The sequence below is a fragment of the Mya arenaria genome, chromosome 13 (assembly GCF_026914265.1).
Source record: "Mya arenaria isolate MELC-2E11 chromosome 13, ASM2691426v1".
NCBI classification, from domain to species: Eukaryota; Metazoa; Mollusca; class Bivalvia; order Myida; family Myidae; genus Mya; species Mya arenaria.
Window position 1 is genome coordinate 48255480 of NC_069134.1, and position 27610 is coordinate 48283089.

The 27610-nt window shown below is 34.9% G+C and overlaps 1 protein-coding gene and 1 long non-coding RNA gene across 6 annotated transcripts in view; one reads left to right on the forward strand and one right to left on the reverse strand.

The window, feature by feature from the left end:
• Positions 1–1714: 1714 nt before the first annotated feature.
• Positions 1715–2359, forward strand: LOC128213449 (uncharacterized). The gene is made up of 3 exons (XR_008257730.1): positions 1715–1788; positions 1991–2063; positions 2281–2359. It is a non-coding gene; the product is annotated as an uncharacterized LOC128213449 (long non-coding RNA).
• Positions 2360–5055: 2696 nt separating this feature from the next.
• LOC128214591 (uncharacterized) overlaps positions 5056–27610 on the reverse strand; it is a 42371-nt gene continuing 19816 nt past the window's right edge. For 3 of the 5 annotated variants that reach the window (XM_052921147.1, XM_052921149.1, XM_052921148.1), the window contains exons 3-10: positions 25834–26009; positions 22546–22712; positions 21936–22034; positions 20265–20522; positions 19731–19790; positions 17858–18017; positions 11755–11902; positions 5056–9971 (exon numbers count right to left, since the gene is read on the reverse strand). In XM_052921147.1, the coding sequence (XP_052777107.1) occupies positions 8823–9971; positions 11755–11902; positions 17858–18017; positions 19731–19790; positions 20265–20522; positions 21936–22034; positions 22546–22712; positions 25834–26009 (2217 nt within the window). In that variant the 3' untranslated portion in view covers positions 5056–8822. The remainder of the gene's footprint in view (positions 9972–11754; positions 11903–17857; positions 18018–19730; positions 19791–20264; positions 20523–21935; positions 22035–22545; positions 22713–25833; positions 26010–27610) is intronic. The other 2 variants (XM_052921150.1, XM_052921151.1) reach the window with 2 other exon arrangements.

Consider the following 27610-nt stretch of genomic DNA (forward strand, 5'->3'; position numbering starts at 1 on the left):
GAAGAAGACACAAGATATAGTAGAAGAACAGACAAGGAAGTCCAAAGCAAAGCAGAAAGCGGGATATGACAAGAAGGTCAAGGCTGCTAGGATAGAAGTAGGAGACAGAGTCTTGGTTAAGAAGCTGGCGTTTGACGGAAAACACAAAATAGATGATAAATTTGAAGAGTAAGTGTATGAAGTAGTAAGTCAACCGAGAAGTGAAATACCAGTGTTCAAGGTCAAGAATAGAAGTTCAGGGATAATAAGGACACTCCACAGAAATCATTTACACCCGGTAAATTGCCAGGATGACACTGATGATGAAGTGGAACAAGAAGATCAAGGTAAGAAAGTAGTAGAACTACAGGGAAACCAGACCTCTACAAAAGGTAGAACTGAAGCAGAAGATGGTAAGGATAAAGTAGAAGGTAAAGATAAGAAAAAAAGCGACGTCGCAGATGAAACAGATAGTGAAAGTGAAGAGGGATATGAGTGTGTAGACATGACATACCGAAGTGGGGACGCCTACAATCCCAGAGGATCAAGTGAAGTTAAAACAGGTACCGGTACAAGAGGAAATGAAATAGAGGATAGAAGAGACAGAGATGATATTGTTGACCAACATATAGAGCATAGAGCTGAGCAAAGAGATGATGTTGGTAATGAAAGGAAACAGCCCTCTCAGACGAATGAGAATACAAGACCAAAAGTAGTTGAAGGTAACACGACAGGAACTACAGTTGGTGACAGGAACACTGAGGACACTAGCAGGAGAACAGACCATACAGATGAAGACAGAGAAGAAACTGATGATATCACCAGAAGGAAGGATGTGATAGAACAGGTAGAAGTAGACAGAAATGCTACAAGAGACACTTTAGATCAAAGTCAAGAAGGTCAGATAGATGAAGTTGATGAGAGAGAACAAATTGCAGAGGAGCCAGTAATAAGAAGGTCAGAGAGACAGAGAAGACCACCAGATAGGTACAGAGATTACCAGATGAACCAGATGGTTCAGAGACGACCTGATTCAAGGATTGAAGCTCTTGAAATTTTAGCACAGTCAGGAGCATTGAGGAACTTGGATTTGATTGTGGCACAGAAGGTGATAGAGTCTCTGATGAAGTAGATTAAAATGAGATTACTAGAGCTATTGAACCAATTTTATGTTTTATTCACACATGTTTTTATCAAAATCTTGGTTAATTCATGAGTAAAACGAACTGTTGACATGCAGATTAGATTGCGATGACGCAATTTTAAAGGAAGGGAGATGTAAGACTAACATTTTAATGGTTGGGTTAAATTTATCAGCTATATGAATGTATTTTTTGGTAAAAATGAAATACTGGTTGATTACTGGTAGATTTGAACTCGCTGTAATTTAGATAAGTACGTTTATAGGGTTGATTAAGTATTTTAAACCACTAAAGTACTCTAGTAAATACTTATGGACAGCTAGTGTTGTAGTGTATTGCTAAAGTAGTAGTGATTGTTAGACAGAACGACGAGCCTAGAGTGAATGACGAGACGTCATTTTTCGGAGAAGGGAGGTATGTAGCCCAGTTGAAATTCTGAGAGTTTAAGGGAGACAATTCATGCAGATTGATTTTACTTTTTATACAAGTTATTGGTTATTGTTTCCCTTAGACCATTATATGTTATATGGTTGAGTGATTTCTTTGAAATTGGTCAGGTGACTGTAATTATCATTGTCGCAAAGATTTTCCCTCCATTGTTGAAAACGTTTGAGAAGTTCTGGAAGCTTTTAATTTGATTTGGTCGAGGTAAAGGAAAACTATTATGGTCAGTATTGGTTGCATTTGATCTTTTAACTATTCTATTGGTGTTTGCAATGTGTTGGAAATGTAATCATGCATTTGGTAGATTTGTCAGGCTGAATTATGTATTTTCGTGGTATTAGACTTTTGAGGATTGGTTTCAATATAGCATAATCTGCTAATTGTTCTTTACATTTAATATTGCATTCATGGTTTGGGGTTTTCAGTTATAACCAGCATGAACTGCATTCACCCGAGAGATGTATGATTGACAGTGTGGAGTTCAGTCCCTCAGACTTGGTAGGTGATTGATGTAAACTGTTTTGTACATGTTTGTTTATTGTATATGTACATTGTATGTGTAATGTCATTTTAACGCCACTAGACAATTACTTGACGTATGTGTAATGTCATATTTAAGTAACGCATATATTCATTGTTCACTACTTTATGTTTATATTACAAGAACAGTTATATATGTATTGTAATAAGTATTGTTACTCTTTTCTATTTTCAGAACGTGTTCTCTCTCTTATATTATACGGATTACGTTTATTTGAACTATTGGAACTAAATGTTTATGTAACTGAAACAGTGCAATAAAGACTAAAAACGAACCCGTGCCTTTCTAACATTCCTATAAGAACTATTTGATAAGCTTGGAAAGTTTAGACTGGTAATAATTACTCTTGTCCATTCGTCTGGGGGTTTTCGACGACAAAACGTCGAGGTATTGGCATAGCCTTGTGTGCATTGCCGTCATCGTCGAGTACGTCGTCGTTCCCTGTAGTAAACCATATAGAATGTATGTTTAGCTTCCGTTTTCGGTGAATTGGGCATATCGTTACTCGAGTGAGTCTTATTCAAATGATATCATTTCTTGCCGTTGGTACATCGCTCCAAATTACCTAAAAACATGGCTGACATTATTCGATTGTTATTTGTATCTCAGCATTAGATTAGTGCATAGGAAAGGCTCGAAGCTTTTCCTTTTAGTCAATTCGTCTACAAATGCTAAATTTAGGAGAACATTGGCTGTGCTAAATTCACAGAAGTTTGAATAATTACTTCATACATCAATTAAGATTGAGTTACATTCAAATGGATTTCGATCAAACGTCGCAGAATCTGCCTCTATACTGGGTATAAATATATAATTATGTATTTTAGATGCTGTATATCCGAGGTTTTTGTTGATTGATGTTTTGCCTCGTATGACAAAAATAGTGTAATTGCATTTATACACATATTTATAAAACTCTTCTTAATAATTGACTGAATTATGATCTAGCACGATTTTTAAGTGTTTTTAAAGCATACATTTGGACGTCAATGGTAAGTCCAAATAAAGTTTAAAAATACAATGGGTTTTTTGCTATCATGAGATGACGTTATTACCCATTTTGAATATCGTAATAAGATGTTTTACAAAAAAAACGTGTGACAAATGGTGGCTTAATTATCTCAAAAATGTATTTTCACAATAACAATGGAAACTACAGGACAAGCCCTGCAAGCAAACAATTAAATATAGTGTTAAGGCCCAATGATCAAAGCCCAAAAGACACTCACAAAGCGGGCAGACATTGGAGCCACAACATTTTGTTATACATTGGTCTATTAGTATGCTTTTCAGGTTTATACGAAAAAAAAATTTGAGAGAAAAAAATCGGGGGATGGTTTTCCACATAGGATTGACTATGTGTTGTGTTAAATGTAACACATCTGAATAAACATCAATATCTGATCATTAATTTTGCTTTATTACTAGATTTGTTCAGGCTGGTATTAACAAACACATTCTTCCTACTTCCATTGAGGTTCATGTTTATTGGGCAATGGTTAAAAAAGGTCTTGGATATCTTCCATTTGTGCCTATATTTCACTAACTCATACCTACACCTTTGTTTTGACTATTTTGTTAAAGATATCAATTCTCAAATTTGGATGTGAATTATGAATTAAAGCATTGAAAGTTGGACCATGTGCATGGGTTTAAAAATCCTTACCTTTGATGATAATTATGCTTTCTAATTTCTAAGCTTTAGAAATGAAATGTTGACAGTATGTACAGTTCTTCAGAACTGTGGGTAATGCATAAATATGCACAGAGGGAGACCTTTGCTAAAACTATTCGACCTAAAAAAATATTTTTGAAGCTACAGCATGATATCTGGAAATTGGACTCTTGTACGGTTTTGCAAATTTGTTTTTCCTTGGATGACATCGACTTGAAGATACTTGAGTTCAATTTTTCAAACAAATATTGTCACTGTGTAATCTTGACCTTTTCCGTTTGAACTATATTTTCAATTTGATCATTCTTAAGCATTGCACTGTAAACATTGCAAACAATTTTCAAAATTATCTTTAGATGGCCTTGACCGAGACCTTTTGACCTTCTTTCTGATTTCTGAAGCCAAAGCAACGAAAAATCCATCCATGTCACCAGGTTGAAGGTATCGACACAGTTGACTAACAGGCCTGGTAAATGGAATGTCTGGCATATTAATACCCACCTGTGCATCCCATTCATTGCTCTCGTGTTTCACAACAGGATGCCTGATTTCCTGTGTAATGTCTTAGGGCCATTAAAGCAGGGTCAAATACACATACAGTGCAATAACCAGGATTTGGGGGTATGGCGAGCAATATATCAAAGCTAGGCCTTAACGTGTTTCGTTCCGCCATGATAGCTCAGTTGTAGAGTGTTTGCTTGCGGGGCGGAGGGGAGGGGGGGGATAAAACCCCGGCCGTGTCAAACCGAAAAATCATTAAATTATTGTACCAGTAGCACCCCTGCCTAGCGCGCGGCTAAGGGTAGTACTGTGGTTTTATCTCGTGTATCGGTGCTTTGCCGAGCACGATAAAGAACCAAGGGGTCTCTTTAGTGAAGAGATAGGGTATCGGACCCGGATCTTTCATATCTCACTCTGTTTCTTCAAGTATTCTTATATTTTTTGAGTGCGAATTGCATGCAGCCACTTCTATCTCCTGTCACTTACACAGGGTCAAGCCATAATGCAGCCAATAGGCGCGGGCAGACCTTGATAAATTCAAATAAGTTTCTCCTGGTACTAGGATTGCTACTGTTCACAGATTTTACCAAATGTTTTAGCAAAACTTTGATGTGTTTTTTTATAAACTTTGACTTAAATTAATGATAGATATATAAGGGCAATCTTGGTACCCCTGTTCTTTATTTTCGTCCTTGTCACCTGAGTGTTTATCCAACATGTTCTATGCATTCTATTAGTTGTAAAAATAAACCAAGGACATAAGTGAGTTTAAAATCATTTATTTATCTGTTCAAAACAATGAAAATAAATTCTGTTACAAAAATCAAATAAAACAACAGTACTACATGTATATAAAATAAGTGAAAATGGTGATTTCACTAAGAGTACAATATTTGGCAGTAATGGAAAAGTACTCATTTAAAATAAAGAATGTCTAATTATGCACAAACATTGTTTGCCATGTTTACAACAATACATACATTTTTTTCTTCTTAAAATATCAAATCTGTAACTATTTTTTAAAATCTGAAAATACATAAAATAGGTATGTATACTGTTTTATATCAGTTCTGTATAAATGAATTTGAAGAATTATTAGTTTCAATTTCATTTTATTGGCAATTAAAATAGGTAATACACACTTTCCATTAGTAATGAATTATGTTATATTCTTAAACTGGAGATTAAATTGAATAAAAACATAATTCCTATTTTGAATGTATTACAGAATTCCATTGTCAGTATCTCATTTATTACAGACGACTCCACTCATCTTACAAGAGACATGATCCTATACAATTATTATAATATTATTTCTGTTTATAATTGAAAACAAAATTAAACAGAAACTAAAAAAGCATCTAGCTACATATTTATGGATGCGCAAGTTGAATAAACACCTTAAGTGATGGCATGTTCTTTAACAAATCATATTGCTTGAATTACATTTCTATATTTCTTTCAAAGCTTATTTCGTACACTATAAATATATTCAAATAAAACTCTAGCCATCAGATGGCAAATAAAGATATGTTTTGTTCCACTTATTAAATATTGAATCAAGATGTCATTGATACTCCCCTACATCAAATAAATAATTTACCATTGAATAACCCTTTAGTCAGGTTTGATGAATACTATGGTAGTTCTGTTACAAAATTAAATTAATACAAATTCCTGTGTTGCAAAAAAACATGATGTCTGCTTTTATTATTTATTATTTTATCTCCCAGGCAACTGCCATATGCCATTTGGACAAGATCACTGCAAAGGGCTACCAACACTCATTCATATCTCTCTCTTTAAGATGGAATATAATTATGTTCAAGTTATGGGCCTTGTTACATAAGGTTCGAGGGCTCAGAGCAATATAACAGTAACTTCAAATAAAATTAGGAGTTAAACCTGTCTAGTAACTTAACAATAACTCATGAGAAAACCTTAACAATACCGCATGGGACCAACTTAACAATTTCTAATGGGAACACCATAACTTTTTGTCTTAGTATAATTTTGAAAACAACAACAGACAAGCGTAAAAACAACTGAACTATCACAGTTATGCTCCTTTAAAAACAACATGATAAACAGTTATGAGGTCATCAGTTTCGACTGTAAAGATGAAAGTATCATCTTTCCAATCTTTTGTGCCCAAAACGCATGCAATTATTGTTGCTTTGAAATATATCTGAAAATATTTTTTTATATAAATCAACACTTAGTTATTTTTAAGCATATATATTGTATAAAGTATTTTGTCCACAGGTTGAATGAATATTTACCAACCAATACCTTTTTGCTGGTGTTGCTGTTTAATTTAATAAATTTCATTTATCTCCATAACATAACTGCATCTACAGAACATTTTGTCGATGATAAGATGGCCAAAATGATTAGTGTTCCACACAAAATCAAAATACATGTGTGCAAATTTTGCGTAATGAAAAACACAAAAATGAATCCATGATGCAAAATGTTAATAATGCAGTCTCCTCAATATTTGATCTTAATAGACCTCAAATCTGCACATTTGCATGTAAATAATGTAAAATGAACTAAAACAAATAAAATAACTAACATCTGATATAAATGCACCTTTATGAAAAATAAATGCTTGAATTTAACATATCACATAATCTCAAACAAATGTAAACACTCTTCTACATACATTCGTGAATATGTTAAAGAAAATTGTAGTGATGCCATCTTATCAACGATTTTTTTTTTCCGAAACAGTTTTGTCTTGGTTGAAGAGGGATATCTTTTGAAACAAAATAGGTTACCTGGAAAGGTACATTTGAATTTGGAACATAAAGCTTCCATTTGATTTATAACTCAAACCTACAGTGGTATTCTTCATAATACCTCGACAAGTGGACCTTATTTATTACTTACAAGTTTTACCAACAATTTTCTTGATCTTTGTCACGTGCCCTTTGATAAGATGGCCTAATGTGTGAAAATATGATGCTGCACTTCCTAAAGGGTTTACAATAAAGGGATTTTCTCATTAGTACCATTTTTAATAAATACATTTAGGTACATGTACCTTGTTTAAAACACACAAGTATGTAATCATTTATAATAAAATATGATATGTCTTGGCACAGTAATATGCATTTAAAATGCTTCATATGAAGATTATATATGCTTCAATGTGATTCAGTATTCGTCCAAATATTTGATTTCTAAGAACAGAGCATACCAATGTGCATGTTATTCCATTCTATCTTTGCAATTTACATCATTCTCTTTATGTCAACCTTGTACCGTGTTGAGAGTGTCTCCTGTGTTTTCATAAATACATTTACTCCTAATTCTCCTATATTGGAACGGTAACAAGAAGGCAGGGCTCAACCATTCAATAACTAGGATGCAGGTAAATTACAGCACTATTCACTTACATCCTGCACTGGTTATTGAACCTCGCCCTTAATAACTTAAGCGCATGTGTGTTTTTTCATTAATTTCAATAACTCATTTTGTGTGTGAAGAAACTATTTCTTTACTATATTGACTGACTTAGTAGCTCTGCCTTGTATGTTAAGGAAGAAAGTGGTAACTTAGGGCCAACCACCATCATAAACCCTGTGCCCAAAAGCCTTAGAGAAGACTTCTAATTACACACCATGAATTGAAATGCATTTCTTATATCAGAGCACGAGTTAAAATGCTAAATGAAATGCAGTTCTTATTACAAATAAATAAACAAGAGCTGTCACAGAGACAGCACGCTCGACTATTCCGCCGCTTTTCAGTGTAAGGATTGAAAAGTTTTGACGAAACATGCATGGATCACTGTTAGATTAGATTTCAATGCAATACATGATGTGCAGAGATATTAACATAAATGTGGTTACATGCAAAATTTTAACCAGAATTTTTAAGTGTAATAATAAAGGGCCATTATTTGCAAAACACAGTTATCTAACTTGGTTTTTCAATTAGGTTGGGTGGTTGAACACCATTGTAAAAAGTCTCAATGCAATACATCAAGTAGTTGCTGAGATATTATCCTATGTGTGCTAACATGCAAGACCTTAACCAGAATTTCTAAGTCGCATAAGAAAGGGGGCAAAAATGATATAATATGAAAGATAGAGTTATCTTACTTGATTAAATAAGAATGTTAAATGGTTGGGAGCCTTTGTGTAAAGTTTCAATGCAATACATGATGTATTCGCTGAGGTATTGACTTAAAAGTGGTTACATGCAAAACCTTAACCAGAATTTCCATGTCGAATAAAAAAGGGGCCATTATTTGCATTAAATGCAAAGTAGAGTTATCTTACTTGGTTAATTAAGTAGGTTGGATGGTTGAGTACCATTGTATAAAGTCTCAATGCAATACCTCCAGTAGTTGCTGAGATATTAACCTATGTGTGCTTGCACGCAAAACCTTAACCAAGGGGTGACCCCAACGCCAACGCAGATGCCGACGCTTGGGTGAATAGTATAGCTCTCCTTATTCTTCGAATAGTAGAGCTAAAAAATGCATTTCATAACAGCAATACTACTTATATGTATTGTTAAGGCTGAGCTAGGACTCTGGCTGGTCATTGGGCCCTATGATAGCATCAACAAGTAGCGACGTAATTTGATCAATCTGTTCATCTCTCATATCCTTTGCCCTTCGCATTTGGGGAGATGATTCAGGGCTTCCGGATTGTTTACGAGTTGGAGAATTCATAGCAGAATCAGTGTAGTCCGCAGTCGGGATGCTTATTGACAGGGCCGGGGTCGCCGCCTTAGACACAGGCTTGATTTCCACCATCGGAGGGGTCGGGTCCATCTTGGTTTCAAAGTCCTCATAGTTTTCTAATTCAGGGGACGGCACAGGTTCTCGAATTCCTGAACTTGTTCTAGTCTGTCTGGTTCCCTCACTAGTATGTCCAAGCCCCATCGCGTCATGTTGTTGTCTCTTTAATTGAGCAGGGTTTGGATTTTTAACTGGATGGGAAATTTGAATATATTCCGTATCATTTTGCCTATAGCTCTGATTACCAACGTTTATGAGTGAATTAGATACTAGGGGTCGTTGTGTTGTAGACTTGGCAGATTTCATGCCACTAAGAGTGCTTCGAGCACTGCCAGACCTGCCCACAACTGGCCGGGGGACAAAATTAGTCCTACTTCCAAACAGACTCCCAGGCTGTTCCATCTCACTTGAAAGCGGTCTCTGACCATTTGGCACACTTAGAGAACCAATAATGTCCAAGTCAACTTCCTTGTTTTTTGTACCAAACGTCGGCTGTGTGGGTTTTACCATAGGGTGTTTCTGATCACTCATTCCGCTAGAATAGGAATCTGTAATGCTTACTTTACTCTGACTATAGAGACCATCCTGGAGAGGGTCATTGTCAGGGAAACTGAATGTTACAGAATGTTTCTCCCCTTCTTCATGGTGGCCATTTTGTTTCTCCACATTTTTCCCCGCACAATTCTGTTTAATCACATCGTCCACCGTCATTTTCTCAATCTTTTTCTCCTCCTCCTCCGACCTGGCATCAATGGTTACCACGGTAACCTTATTTTCCTGTTCCCTTCCGTCCATGCCAGGTTTGTTTTTCCTTCGCTGTTTGACCTTGAACTTGGAATCCTGCTTGCCCATTCTGTTATTCAAGGAGGCAGATGTCAGGTCGTCAGGTAGAAGCTTTGTAAACACTACTGGGCGTGTCTCATTCAGATTCTGAAATCAGACAATTTTATTCATATGGTACTAATTATTTAAGCTGAATACAAAGACAGCTATATTAAACCATATATGAATAACACTTTCCAGTCTGATGTCTTTTTTGAGTCAAGCCATTTTTTTCTTCAAGTCAGGTAATTTTGAGTCAAGTCTTGATCAAAGAGAACATATTATTTCTCTAAAGCATTATAACAACTTAAAATTGTGACAGTTTAAATTCACCAAAAAATGAATAGAGAATTGGATTTTGGACATATTTCTAACAAGTACTAAGTAAAACTGTTGATCATTATATCTTTAACAGTTCAAAGAACTAAACATATATAGGTCTAGAGTTGTAGAATTAGAAAGAGTAACATTTTAACAACTCAGTTCCCACAAGCACATTGGTTACAAGTGAGCTTTGCAATGGAGTTTTTTTAAGTTCTACTTTCAGACATGTTTTTAATCCAATCAAATATATGGATGATGTTTTTCAAATTAGATGTCTAGACTATCTTGTACAATTCATCAATTTTGCAGACTTAATACACAACCAGGATTGTTAATGAATTGCCACTTCCACTGATAAAGCCAAAAAATAACCATAATGAAGGTTCTAGTGCTGTTATTATTGGCATTTGTGCTCAAACATATGACAAACGGATCAAGAACATAAAAATTATATCTGCAAATTTCTTTGCATGTTTGAAATTTTAAGCTTCATGGAATAAAAAGGCTACCCTAAACTAATACCCGACCCAGTATTGTTTACAGGAATAACTCGAGAGTATTTTCAAAAGCCTGTTACAGCTCTATTAAATATGCAGTAGTTTAGATCTAGCATGTACTTCAATAATCAAAGCGCAAATGCGCTGAAAGACTATCTGCGGGCAAATATGTGAGAGTTGCAAATTTTATTTGAACAATAGGAATGGATGAAGGGCACATATATAAAAGTGAAAGGTCAAGAGGGTCAAAAGCGCTTGTGCCAACATTGGGCGATGAAACAAACACTATAGCAGGCAAATCAGAGTATTTGAAGCATTAGCAACTATTTTGACATTCAGACACTCATTTTTGTTTCTTATCTCATAAAAGTAATATCAAATATACACCATTACAAATAAGCGTGCTTCAAGGTCACGTCAGGTTATAATAACAAACCCTGCAGGATATGACACTTGCGGTCAGTAATAATTTCTGGAACATCTTGGGCTAAACTCAGAGTGAATATCATTATGTTATCTTCCTGCCAGAGCCTCCATTATTTTGCCCCTGATTAATCTGATAAATATAGAGTTCTAAAAATTATATTCTGCTAAAAATAAAACGCCGGGAAACAGTAATGAAGCGCGGAAATAGCCGAACAAGCATGAACTCATACTCGGACCGCAATACAACTAATCTATTTTTATGGTTTCGACATCCTTCTGCTAAAAATAAAGCGCATTGAGACAAAAAAATGGGTTAAAACGACATGAAAAGAAGTAGTTCTTTGGAGTTTGCGGTCTTAAGACTACTGGAGCGCATGCGCAGATAGTCTAAAAAGCTATTCAACACTAACTCTTCTGTTTTTTTGTCAAATATAAAATACAGTTTCCTAGACAAGTTTGAACAAGTTACAAGATATATAATTGAATTTATCCACTCTTGGTATTTTGTTTATCTAAAGCTACTAAGTAACTTTTATAGGTTTGATGGTTAGAAATGTTTAAATAAGGCTATTTCAACTTCACATCAACTATATGAATTGGGAATTTCCCACCATGTCCGAAGACGGCAAGAGTAATACACGCACCATAGTGGATGGGTCCCCTCGTGGCTGTCGAGCTGTTATAACTTTTGTGTTGTCTGCTGACACCTGGTCATCCCACGATAGGGGTATTATCTGGTTGTCGCTAGACGCCATGTTTTCCTTCCCCTTATCTTCTACATCTCTGGATCGCCTGGAATACACAATGTATTACACTAGTAAGTACTAAGATATTGAGGTTACAGTCCAATCAGGACAGTAGAAGCTCCCATGTTTTCTGTCCCCTATTCTGCTTCATGTTGGGATCGCCTGAAAAACACAGATATTACAACAGTCAGTACTGATATAAGGAGATTATAGTCCTCTCAGGACAGTGGGATTATCTGGTTGAATGTAGCCGTCATGTTTTCTGTCCCTTTTCTTCCACATCTCAGGATCTCCCAGAAATGACAGAATAATGTTCATTGGCTAAATGACATTTCATAACCAATAACTATCAAACTGTGACATTTGCTGCATTATCAATTGCCATGTGTCAACCTGGGTCATTTTCCCAGATAGTACAATACTGCAGCTAATAAATGATAAAATTGCTATTTAAACTTTTAAGATGAAATGTGTACTTGTGCTTCTGGTAACCTGACCGATTTTTTCCTCGCCGACCCTAATCTTTTTTTAGACATAAAAGTAAAAAAAAAAAAATTCTATCGTAAGAAAATATTTATTTCTTTAAATATATCGTCATCATTTTCATTGTTTTCCTTTCTATGTCCCCGAAAAATAAACTTTCATTCCTTATTATGTATTACCGAGACACTATGTCAACAGAAAATCAAAATGGCGGAGGCGGCGAACCCTGTCCGATATCTTCAAATTGGCAAACGCATGTTTACGGTCCAAACACGTGGTAAATCACAAGAGACATATTTTACTGTCTTTAAAATGGAAGTATTTAGGATTATAGCTCGCGGTGTTATTTATTCATGTCCAAAATAAAACTTACATTTTTTACGATTAGGCTTTGCGTATATCATGCAGGCTTCTTACGATTAATAGGCTTTGCGAATTCATGCAGGCTAACTGCCAGGTTGCAATTCACATTTCATTAATCGTTACATTAATTCATCCACAATTATCAATGGTTATTTATTTCGCCTTATTTTAATAAGTCCCATCAACTGAAATCCAAACAAAAACCTTCGAAAATTAACGACACATTTATTGGAATGTGTCGGCTGCAGATCAAACGGTACAATTTGTGATGTCAGAGCAAGAGCGGTGATAATATCAAAGGCGCGTGGCTATGGTTTGTATTTAATTCTGTCAGTCGGATACCGTATGATCCCATTTAATTGCCAGGATTTCGCCTAGGCTGGTAAGAAAATACCATATGATCAAAAAAATAATAATCAATAATCGTCGTCTGGGAATCTTATAACAATGACCGAAATGTTTGAATTCACTATAAATATGAATGAAACTTTGATTGTACGAAAATAAGATAAGTAAAATAAATCCATATCCGTGTTTACTTGTTCTATTTTTAACCTTCCTCCACTTGAAGGCCTAGTTTAAGGAGCTCACAGTTGACATGAAAATCGGCGATTTTCCATGAAGCAAATTAACAAATTTAGTTGATAATTGACTGTTTGGGTAGAACATTATCACAGATTTGTAGAAATTGAAGTGCTGGATTTGTTCTAAAAACCGATCACAACTTATAAACGAGTATTGTATACAAAAAACACCAGATTTCATTGGTAAAATTGGCGGGAAAATACGGTAGTCGAAGGTATGGAAATGATTTCAGACATTAATCAATGCTGTTCTTTTCCGACTTTTTGTAAATTATGAAACGCTTAGATATAACAAATTGATCTGATTCAACAGAAAATTACATGAAATGGAAACTGTAAAAAAAAAAAAAAAAAAAAAAAAAATCCCGACCGACCCTTTTTTTTTTTCGCCATGTACCGGAAACACAGGTATTTTTTTTTGGGGGCCTTACAAGACTTGCCAATTTTCCAGCCATGCTGCTCATGTTCTTGGGACATAGTTTTTAAGCAAAGTCTGTAACAATTGAGTTTAAGTTTTAAGTTTAAACATTAAAAATGATGGATTCGGATATGTTCATTGAAAATAACATAATTTAGTTGTTTATGTGGTGCATTGCTGGGCTCAACTTATCTGGCATAAGCACTGCCAGATGGAATTTCTAGCATGGTGATATTCAGCATACCTGTCCAGTCATGTAAGAAACAGGTTTCCATCTTTTTTCTGCTTTCATGCTTTCTCAGTCAGAATGTTAGCATAAACAAATGTTCTCTAAGACTTTTATTTGAAAAGTAAATAAATCATCATGATATTTAATAATATTTATATAAATATATATAAGAAAAAAAATTCCAATACAAAATATCTGTTCATTCTGGAACTGATTATATCCATCTTCATCAATTATATGTATTTCATTCAATTATTGAAAATAGTTTGACTAACCTCAACTAAATTCCCTATTCCAGCATTTTTACTTTAAAATAATGTTCTTCAGTCCATACTTCACGGAAATATATATAGGTATGTTAACCATAGCTGATGAAAAAATACTGATGAAGTAATTATGCAAGGATGTGTCCTTTAAATCTAGAAGGCAAATGTGTCAACAACTTCATAATCCCAATCCAGTATCTTTTAAGAGACAAAAATTGTTGCAAGCAAACACTAGGTCTGATAAGACTAGCTATCAGACGAGACCATGTGGCCATATGGGTAAATCTCTGATTATCTTTCACCAGTTCGAATACAAGACAGTCGACTGATTGTCGATGTGACATTTACCCATGAATCTTATTTTTAAGCCACTTGCAACAGATTATCCAATCAAAATATGCACTAAAATGATGTAGCTTCAGTTTTAAATTAAGTGATAATGCGATTATCAAATATAATTAAATAATCACCGTTTGTTTGATATCACTCAGTTGACAATTATCAACATCCACAATTTTTATCGAACTTTTTATTTAACTACAAACCATATAATACCATATAATAATATCATATTTAGTGTTGTATTAAACATCATATATCCAAAATAGTGCTATCATTCTTTTTTTTATTCATTCTTCTGTCAGTTAAATTGATCTTGAGCCAATTTAGAAATATATAAGACAATTACACCCTTGCAAATATGCTCATATAAAAACAAATACCCATTTTGATTTTGGCAGGGTTTTACAGTAAAGAGTTGTCAAATAAAACAAAATAAAGGAATGAGATTGTTATAAAAACATCTTTATTTATTCTATGAAACTTTTTTGAAATTTCTCGCCGATTTCTTCTACACAGGACTAAATTATTTGAAATACCATGTTTATGATTTTGTTTTCATGTTTAGCTATTTGGTCCTTTTTTTTAAAGCTATAGCGCTCGTGTTTTAGCTGATATGTTTGGAAGATATCAATTTAAAACACATTCTGGATTCTATAATTGCGGAGTTTTACAATATATAATTGACAAAAACAATAAGATAACAAAAAAGGGAAATTGTTCTAAATACATTTTAAATATGTATTCTGTCAAACTTTAAAGTAAACACATTCTGGATTCTCCTTTTTTGAAACAAACATGAACATGTACAGTGGCAATATGACGGTTTATTTTTTGAAAAACACATTTTTTTTTTTAAATCCTGAAATTTCTGAAACATTATATTGTTAAGAGTGAAAAAGAGTAGCATTAAATACAGATATGTATATCATATGTTAGCAATTTAATGTTAGCAATTTTAATTTCATCATTATTTCTGATGTACTTTTGAACACAGACTTTTGGCATTGTACCAAAAATATTCATTTTCTCATTTACCATATTATTGTTAAACAAGAGGCAAATTTGTCCACTTAGGTATCTTTGCCCCCAGGGCAAATTTTCCCCATGGACAAATGTTCGGCATATAAACATAACAATAGAAATTGCTGAAATAAACTGTTTTTTTAGTCCTAAGTACGGAAATACACTAATTCTTACGTCGATTTAAGAGCATGGTACTATTTTACTCAATCCTTCCTTTAAATGTGTCTGCATTATTTTTCTTGACAGCAATAAATCCAACATTAGATCCTTGCAATAAAAGGGCATTTAATAAAATTATTTTAAACATCATTTGCAGATAACATAAGATTAGCCAAGGAAAGCAATATCTTAAATTTTATTGGGTTTAAATGAAAATTTAGTATGTGCAAAGACTTTAAAAGATAATGTAATAAAAATGTCCATACAGATCAAAGTCATAAATCAATCCAAAGAAATTTGCGCAACGCATTTATTTAACTAAAAAATATATACATCTTAAAACGCATATGAGGCAATAAATCTGAATTAATTGAGGAAGGAAAATCACAGAAAAATATATATCAAAGCCAACTTGTTCTTGGACTTAAGTTGCGTTTATATACCCAACATTTCCCCATGGTGCAAATTCGCCCCAGGGGCTAACATACCCACATGGGCAGGGATACCCCTTGGGTATTTATAAGACGCATTTATATGGCAATTGAAAAAATAATGAATATTTTTGTTATTGAATATGTTGAAAAGTACAATAGACACAATGAAGAAGCTACTATCACTCTTGTATGTTATGCATATATGCATTTAAAAACATTTTTTTTATCTTATTCATACATCAATTTAGGGTTTTAACAAGTAGTAATCATTGACTTAGCAATGAGTGAGGAGCCAGGGACCAACTAACTCTGACAGCGTTGTCCACCCAATACCAACTAACTCTGAAAGCGTTGTCCACCCAATACCAACTAACACTGACAGCGTTGTCCACCCAGGGACCAACTAACTCTGACAGCGTTGTCCACCCAATACCAACTAACTCTGACAGCGTTGTCCACCCAGGAACCAACTAACTCTGACAGTGTTGTCCACCCAATACCAACTAACTCTGACAGCGTTGTCCACCCAATACCAACTAACTCTGAAAGCGTTGTCCACCCAGGAACCAACTAACTCTGACAGCGTTGTCCACCCAATACCAACTAACTCTTGACAGCGTTGTCCACCCAGGAACCAACTAACTCTGACAGCGTTGTCCACCCAGGAACCAACTAACTCTGACAGTGTTGTCCACCCAATACCAACTAACTCTGACAGCGTTGTCCACCCAGGGACCAACTAACTCTGACAGCGTTGTCCACCCAGGGACCAACTAACTCTGACAGTGTTGTCCACCCAATACCAACTAACTCTGACAGCGTTGTCCACCCAATATCAACTAACTCTGACAGCGTTGTCCACCCAATACCAACTAACTCTGACAGCGTTGTCCACCCAATACCAACTAACCCTGACAGCGTTGTCCACCCAATACCAACTAACTCTGACAGCGTTGTCCACCCAATACCAACTAACTCTGACAGCGTTGTCCACCCAGGGACCAACTAACTCTGACAGCGTTGTCCACCCAATACCCAATACCAACTAACTCTGACAGCGTTGTCCACCCAATACCAACTAACTCTGACAGCGTTGTCCACCCAGAGACCAACTAACTCTGACATCATTGTCCACCCAATACCAACTAACTCTGACAGCATTGTCCACCCAATACCAACTAACTCTGACAGCGTTGTCCACCCAATACCAACGAACTCTGACAGCGTTGTCCACCCAATACCATGCCTGGCGTTCTACTAAAGATCAAGAAACGGTAAGCTGTGTTTGAAGCTTTTTATAGCTTTCAGCACTATGTACAGTTTCTAAACCATCTACAAATCATTAGTCAGCAGCACTTTATATAGCCCCAAGCAGGGATCAACTTACATACCACCCACAATGTGGAACAATTTCTCGACATTACAGTACTTAAGACCAAGAAACATAATCTTAGTTTTAGCGCTTCTTAAAGTGATAAACAATATAAATTAGTACACAGTAATAAAATTAACTTAATACCATTTACCATTGTGGTTGAAAACCAGCAATCAACGTCGACAGAGCAAAATGGGAAACAACTTACACAATGCAGTATTCCTGCGACCATTTCTAAAGTAACAGTTGACATTTTTAAAATTAATGAAATGGGCCTCTGGAAGCCATTTATAGTAATTGTTTTAGCCAATAAAACAGGACTTACACAAAGCTGTCCTCCCGAAACCATTTCTTGACCTTAAGGTCATGGGTCTGAACATCGCCGTTGATGCCGATACGTATTCGGTCGCCCTGTTGTAGCTGCTGCGCTATTCGGCTTCCCACAGTGCCTTCTACATTATAGTATTCACCCTCAGTGTCTACATCTAAAATACACAGGGGTGTTCCTATGTCAATTTTATATCTTAAAGAGGCAATATAGGTACACAGGAGTGATGCAATGTTAATTTTGAGGAATGTTTCTGTTTATGTGTTTAACAAAGTCAGGAAATACAATGAATCACAAACCATAATTTGAAAAGTAGTATTATCTATATATAAATGAAAAAATGAAAAGTGATACACCAGGTTTTAACATAGTTAAATACAAAAACAAGTACTCTATGAATCATATGACATAGATATGTTCACAGAAAACCAAAAAATAACATGATTTTGTTACAAAAAGGAGTTCAGGCATTCCTTTTACAAAGATTCTCTGATGCTTTACCTGTAATAAAATACACCTTAGGACCATATTCTGTAGACATACTAATTAACAAACAGTCAGCATAGTTAAATGTAGAATGTTAGTTCTTACATCTAAATGGCCACACCTCAGTTAAAAAGAAATACCAGTGGAATAACTCCATCAAAGGGTAAACACTGCTATCATAGGTTGTTGCTAAATATAACTGGCGAATCAATTGGAAGAAACTCAGGTATGCAGTAATGATGCGGGTAAAGCTGATTGGACAGCTGCTAGACGAACTCACATGACAATAATCTTATGAGTGTTCATACTTCATTGTTTAAAATAAAAGGTGATTGTAAGGAGTTTGATGTGAGTTGACAAAATCACTGTACTTTGATGTTATCAGGGTTGGAAATATTTATTTAGTAGTTTTGTCTAGTGAATTTAGTCCCATGGTGTTACTTGAAGACTGTTTGTAAAATGCCATACATTATAGAAATGACATGAATCTGTGACACATATTGCTAAGACTGTTTTCTCTATTTTGTGAAATAATGATACTTTCAAACACAAAGAAAATCTTACAGCGACATACATATAAACTTAAGTGAAAATACATTTCAATCGATATAAGAAGCATTAAAATCATAAGCAGCAGATATCTTTGACAAAATCTAGCATATTAGTGTCATACAGAGAATGAAATCAGCTTCAACAAAAAGTGTCTATTAAGCAAGCATTAGATTATCTATGTCAAAGTTTTAAGTTTGTTGTATGTAAAAAGCACCAGCCAAGCAGCAAAGGTCTTAAAGAGGCATAGCAGAGAAGTTCTAGAGTACAAATAGTTTAAAATACTCATGCAGCACATGCAACTAGGCTCATTCATGAAGGACACATGGAACCAAACTCAAATAAAATCAAAATTAGATTTATGATCAAAAGAACCCGTTTTCCAACTGAGAGTAAAGTTAAGGCCCAAAACGAAACAATAATGTCTCCTACAATACAAACTTACTTACCAATAGAGGGATGACTGAATTAAGTCATGATTAATGTGAAACTAAGTGATAACTTAAGATGAAACAAGAGCACCGCGAATGGACACCAATGCTTGTCTGTTTTTGCAGTCATTAGTAGTTCATTAAAGCAGAGACAATGGACCTTTATAAACATGAACATATTTACTTTGGTAGCATAGTGCCAACTTCCACGGGAATAACTTGAGTTTAAAGATTTTTTGTACAATGACATTGACACCAGAACTATGACTATACCTCAACTTTAAAAAACAGACAAGCCAAAAAAATGATAATAAACTAGTCTCCAAAATGAGATTACATCGCCTGTATGCCCCTTTAAGAATGGCCCCAGTTAAGGCTACAAGTCCACACCATAGTGAGCGAACCTTTTGACTCCTCATAGGAGCTGTCGTCAGAATCCTCCAGAAATTTCTCAAGCACATGTTCTATTAAACCCAGAAAATACACATTTTTTTGGTTGAAGATCTTTTTTAATTAATTAATCTCATTATTCGATTCAAAAATCACCATAGCATTCTGATTTTATTACAATTGTAATTTTAATGAAACATTTAAAAGATAATCATTAACCTCTTAAGAATTCACAAAATCTATGTGCCTTTAAGAATCATAAAAGATTTACAAGATGCCATAAATTTTAATTAAATTTACAAGATGCCACGAGTTGAGTTAGATGTCTATCTACTAGTTTTACATTAGATTACATAAGCCTTGTTTAGAATAAAGCAAATTTAAATTCAACTGATTTTAAACTACAGTATGCATCAAAAAATATTCTTTCTGAGTATACATCTATACACAGCATAAACAAAACCTGGTAACAAACTCTGAATGATGGGTTTCATACAAGGGAATCACTCTGTTAGAACTAACAAACCACCCTGAATCATCTCCCTTACCAGCAAAGGCATCAACAACACCATTAGCCTCTTCAGCCTGTGAGCCAGTAAACGTGAGCCAGGAGTCCACAGCAGGGACACCAGGGGGTTTCTTGCCGCGTTGGTAGGTTCCCTGGTTCAGGTCATGACTTTCCGGCTCCCAATGCTTGTGGATCTTATTAGTCAGGCTGCGATAGGATCGTCGTGTTTCTATCAGCTCACGGTCAGCATGAACGATCATGAAATTGTCATTGGAGACCTTCGGGCCTTTGATGTTCCCTGAACAAAAAGTAATAAATTATTATTTAACAAAGGAATAAGCTGATGGGCCAATTAACACCAATAAGACAACCTGAAAACGGATTCCTTATTGAAAAGAGAGTGATAATCTACTGTTACAAGTGGACACAAAAGTAAGCTATTGGCAGCTCAATTGCAGTTAATGATGAAAAGTACAGCAATAAGGTGCCTATGCTCACTTGTTATTGTAACACATATATGTCCTGTAGTCGTAACACATATATGTCCTGTAGTCGTAACACATATATGTCCTATAGGCGTAACACATATATGTCCTGTAGTCGTAACACATATATGTCCTGTAGTCGTAACGCATATATGTCCTGTAGTCGTAACACATATATGTCCTGTCATTGTAACACATATATGTCCTGTAGTCGTAACACATATATGACCTGTAGTCTTAACACATATATGTCCTGTAGTCGTAACACATATATGACCTGTAGTCGTAACACATATATGACCTGTAGTCGTAACACATATATGACCTGTAGTCGTAACACATATATGTCCTGTAGTTGTAACACATATATGACCTGTAGTCGTAACACATATAGTCCTAACACATATGTGACCTGTAGTCGTAACACATATGTGACCTGTAGTCGTAACGCATATATGAGCTGTAGTCGTAACACATATGTGTCCTGTAGTCGTAACGCATATGTGACCTGTAGTCGTAACACATATCTGACCTGTAGTCGTAACACATATCTGACCTGTAGTCGTAACACATATGTGTCCTGTAGTTGTAACACATATGTGTCCTGTAGTCCCAACACATATGTGACCTGTAGTCGTAACACATATGTGACCTGTAGTCGTAACACATATATGTCCTGTAGTCATAACACATGTGTCCTGTAGTCATAACGCATATATGACCTGTAGTCGTAACACATATATGACCTGTAGTCGTAACACATATATGACCTGTAGTTGTAACACATATATGACCTGTAGTCGTAACACATATATGACCTGTAGTCGTAACATATATATGACCTGTAGTCGGAACACATATATGACCTGTCATTGTAACACATATATGACCTGTAGTCGTAACACATATATGACCTGTAGTCGTAACACATATATGACCTGCAGTCGTAACACATATATGACCTGCAGTCGTAACACATATATGACCTGTAGTTGTAACACATATATGTCCTGTCATTGTAATATATTGTTCAAATGATTTTAATGCATTGAAAAACATTAAAGATTTCCCAAGACAACAACAATGCATGATGACAAACAATGCTGAAGGCAAAACCTCATTAAACTTTCTTAAAAAAAACTTCAAACAAGTCAAAAACAGCCCAAGACAACAAATGATATAAAATATATGATATACGATATACCATTATAACAACCAATTACTACCTGTAGTTTTAGGGCGTTTGTTGGAGGTAGATGTTCGTATGTTTGCCTTTGTGCCCCCTCTCTGAGATAGCGAGGTCAGAGGCCGACCTTGAACTTCAACTGGAAAATATGACAATAGAACTTTCAAAACTACTATAGTGCTGTGAAAAACATAGTCTCTTACTATGTACTCCGGGGCCTCCACCGTATAATATACAGAATCTTACTATTCAAATCCGATGTCATTGAAATGACGCAGAGCAAACACAATTTAAACGTTCATCAATTTTTAACCAAAGAGATGTAAAAATCCCGGATAAACACTCTTTTATGAGTCTTTGTTCGATAGATTCTTTTGTAGATATCAACTAAGTCCTTCCATATCAAGAACACAGCATTATAGTTTATATAACTTATTTTAGATCAGATACGAAGACAGCCATAAGCTTATATGGATCACTTTCATTTTCTGGGAAGAAACCATTTCTTGTGTCATTTTAGAGAGGCTATGCAAACTTGTCCTTGGTGGGGCTTGAACCCATGAATTTTGAGTGAAAGGTGGGTCACCTATACCATTAGACCACTCTGACACTCCCATTTTACCAAGCAGTCCAGTTAGAGGTGCACTCACTTGACTTGAGGCTGTTAGAGTTGCACTCACTTGACTTGAGGCTGTTAGAGTTGCACTCACTTGACTTGAGGCTGTTTTCCTCGACTTTGTTCTCAGTGTTGTCCTTGTTTTTCTCCACACTTTTACGAGGAGTTTTGGATCGCCTCGGGGGAGCTGAAGCTATGTCCCTGAAAAAGTATTACAAGTGTTTGTTTATTAGATCATATAATACGGTAACAAAGTCAGTGAAGATATAAATTTGTTTCATATAAAGTACCCTTGAACATATATTACAGTACTTCAGGTAAGGATATGCATTCAGGTGCACATGTGAAAAAAGATTACCGTACTTCAAGTGGGGAAATGCTCGTCCATTATTAATATTAATTGGTCAAGAGGTATGTTTCAACAATTTCAAGGCAATTATGACTTTTTAACAGGTGAATATTATTGTCACTGGTAAAAAGTTTATAAAATGAGGTTCAGTTTTGCTCTGCAAGTCTTTTTTCGGAAATTATCAAGCCATTTTGTTGTCGGACGATCACAATGTCACCGCAAGTTTTTATCTCTATTTGATGTAGTATCCAGTGCTATGCTGATGTCTTATTTAGTACGATCATCTCACATCAGTCCGAAAATTATCGTTGGAATATGGAATTTCATATGGTATTTTTCAAGACAATGCTTATACCAATGTTTGAAATGCCTTTCCGACAGAATAATTTTGAAGTGATGCTATCAATACCTGATATTTATGATTAGCTACTGACTTCGTGTTTTTTATGTTGAGGTGAACAATCAACGCCATTTTCACTGGTTATAACTGTATTGAATATATACTAGGGAGTACGGACTCAATTACATCAAAAATGCTTAGTCGAAATCAATCAGACGTTGGATCAATTTGTGATATGTTTTCATTGACTGTCAGAATACTTCCATATCTTTTTTATCATTTTTCATTTTGTTCACGGAAGCATTTTTACACCATTATGTGTTTGAGAATGCCTATGCCTCTTTATTTCTGACAATCAAACAAGGCATGATACAGCATTTATTTTAAACTTCTATCTATTGATCTTAACAATGAAATCAATTATTTGACCATGTAATTGAACATGTAATTCCTAGCTTATTGATACTGGCCAAGCAGGAATCAATGCATGAAATATGCCAAAGAAGATTATGATCCAAACAAACATAATCTAAACGGGACATGCAATAATGATAGCCAAATACTTGAGTGCAGGATATGCCAATAAATGAAAGCTTGTCTGTTGACATGGGACAATTAGGTATTGAGCATTCCTTTGATTGTATGAAAATGATGAGAAGCTAAAATCAAATAAAACGCCTCTGTGAGTGTGAGAAATATATTGTGAATACCTGATCTTTAACCAACAGCTGATAAATTATGCTTGTGAATCCTAAAATATAAACATTTCTATTATTTGTTTTTCTAAGCCACACTTTTTTGAAGCTTTAAATCAAGCCCTTGATTTGTGATTCCGCACTTCATTAAAGTGAATCTCCTCAATATACTGCCATATATTCCAGAGTTTACGTTGGTATTCGCTATCTATTTTTTTACTTCCCAAGAAGAAAATTTAATGTAATGAAGAACTAGAGATATCACAGTAAGTGATGAATGCCCCTGACGTGTCATCCAGTTTAATGGATTATGCAAATACTAATATGCCTATATTCAGGAAGTCGACTATCATAAAAAAATTAAGCATATGCCTGCCCCCATGATGGTTGTTGGGGTTAAGTGTGGAGGAGTGATGCAGTAAGAGGTAGGGCCATAGGACCTGCACCCGACACATCTTCTTTATGTACTGAACACATGTGCAAATTGATTTTAAAATCCCTCGCTGCATCGATGATAATTTAAGTAACAGCCGCGACATGACCAAATATACAGTATGTGCAGAATTACATAATGATTGAATTTTTAGTGTGACCCAGAACTTTGAGGTAGGGTCCTGGGGTTGGCATGTGACAGAGTCATCACCTTATGTACTGAACACACTCAGGTGCCAATATATTCATAATTAAATCACTCTGTAAATGACAAAGTGACAGGAAATGGCCAAATATTGTATATTGTATATGCATATACCTAGAATTCCATAATGATAAACCGATATGTATGACCTTGACCTCTGAGGTAGGGTTGTGGGTCTTCCACACAACACATGGTCTTTATTTACTGAACACACATGCCAAGTAATTTTAAAATCCCTCCCTGCATGACAAAGTTATAGCCCGGACACTACCAACTATACTATATGTGCATATATGAAGCATTCCATAATGATTAAACTCCAAGTGTGACCTTGACCATTGAGCAGAGATGCCAACGCAAATTGGCAAAAAAAGAGGAAACTTATATGAAATAGGTGTATCCCCATCACACTGTATACAAATAAAACATTTTTTCAATATATCAGATAAAAGGCAACAATTTTAATTTCTAAAATCAGCTGAAAAGAGGAAAATTGGCATCCCTGTTGAGGTAGAGTTGTGGGTCTTGCATGAAATACTTCTTCTTTATGTCCTGAACACAAAAGTCAAGTGCTAAGTAATTTTAAAATCCCTCCCTGCATGGAAAAACCAGACGAACGGATGGACATACTTTTAATATTTTTTTTAATCATAAAAAAGAAGACCATCAAATAGACAAAAAGGAAATGGATCATGGATATTTTTGTGAGTTAGTCAGGGAATGCCAAACAAACTTTTCATTAATCATGACCTTTTCAAAAGGCTTAAGGGACAAGCTGTAATGTTAAATTTTGCAGTCCTTTTAACCCTTTTTCGAAGTTTGTACAAGTCGTTCATTGTGATTAGGGTTGGGCTCAAACCAAGCCCAACAATCAAAAACATATGCCATAAACAAACTGAATACTGCTATTTGGATGTCATTACATGAATAAGAACATTAATTTAGTTCTAAATTTTCTAAATTTTAACTTGTGCGTCAACTGCAAAACATGAGATCTTACAATTCAAAAACCTACAAATATATCTCCTGGCACATAATGATGCAGAGCATTATAATGCACCTATACCAAGGTTTTTCTACACTGGTGGGGCCGTGGGGCACGCCAAGGGGATTTAGGCAAAGCACTCTTTTTTTTATGGTAATCCAACCTATGGCATCAAAAATTCTTTGAAATAAAAAATCCCACCAAGTCTGTATCCTTGGTGGTGGTTTCACCGGGCGTGTCAAAATCTCATGTGTCTGGAATAAACCCTCTCTCTCTGTACAATGTTAAACCTAAAGAGAAATAGGCCACCACCTACCTTGACTTTGAATAAATCCTGTGTATAAGGGCATGCTGTTCACTGATAATATCTGCGGATGATTTAGGTCTGTATGTCCGCGTGCCACTAACGTCAATATCCACTGTACGACAGGAGAGAACGGGCTGGGTTGGCGTGTAGCGATGCTTCGTCTCTATGTCTCCTAAGGGGCGTTTCTGATACAAGAATAATCATTTAATGTCAGGTATACAGTATTACAGTATAATAGTGGGAACATATAAAGGAAATTCCTCATAGTTTAAAGAAGGGGGAAGCATCCAAATTAATATAGTATACTTAATGAAGGAACGTGATAGGCTGGAAATATAATCTAATCTTTATGGGTTTTTTTACATAACTTAAATAGATGACATATAGATAACAGTTGCTATGTGTATGTAATTGATCAAAAATCATCTGAAATATGGTTATAAAAATTGATGTGAATATCAAAACCATTCAGCACAGAAGCGAGAAATATTTCAACCATTGACTGCAAATGTGCTTGAGACTTTATCATAATTATGTGAATAGACTCTTTTGGCATTCAATAGACAATAAAGTAAAGACTGCGTTTTGTCCAATATGTAATAAATAAACCTATTTTCATTAGTGAATTCAAAAGACTTCTGCACATTAGCATAATTCCTCTTTGGAACATGAACATTAACAAGGTTGAATCATTAAATTCAAAGTAACAAAAAACGCTTCTTAAATGACTGCAAATAAATCTCAAAAGAAACCAGAAAATTATCTCTTAAGAGTTTAGCATTAAAAATAACATATTTTTACTTCAATTACTCCTCAAACATTCAAGGGTCAAAGCTATTAACGATGTTTTTCCTATTCAGCTCAATGTTATAAACATACTTGAATTGTTAAATAGTATCATTTACTTATCGAATCAAAGCAATTCAAAGTTTCAATCTTGAAAACTGATATTCTGATCGCTATTTAATATTTGAGATTATCCTAATCAAATAACATTTTCTGACCTTGTTAAAATGTATTCCTTTTCATGTGTATCAAATTTAACATTTCAAATTTCGTATTCAAACACTCTACAACAATACACCACCCATTCCATTAGCATAGACTTGCTTCTAGAATATTGCCACTTAAAGCATGTATGATATGTAAAACACATCCACATCAAAATATTAAAGCCACAATTTATAACCATTCCAAAACCTGTACATGTATATATTATGTCACTTAATTTTGATTTGGTGATTACATAAATTAATAGATTTAATAGATTACAGAGCCTGATTATGATCTACAGTCAGGATATGCCTTGTCATTGTCATACTATTCAGTATTTCTGTATAATATTTTGATCCATGAATTTTCCTTTTTCAGAAATGACAATATTTTAGAGTATGGTATGTTTCTTAACTTTGTATAACTATAAAGTCTTTTTTGTTCCATTACAACGAAAGCTTGTTGCATGATTCATATCACTGTTGAGTCTGATCCTTGGGTTTTTTGTGGACACAGTGTACCTTTTAAATTAGACTCACTCACACATCATGTATAATATGATACAAAAAATCATTTTCTAAGGAACTTTTTAAAATCAGTTTGAATATTTTCTGTTAAATTTCTGTGAAACCTCCAGGAATCAAGAAACACTAACATGCATCAATTGTTTAAGCAAAAGTAATTCCGTAAAATTTCACAATTATTGCTCAGAAAAGCATATCATTCTGAGAGTTTCAATTGAATTAATATTTTTAAACTGCTATTTAACTTGCAAAGATTAAAATCATACTCC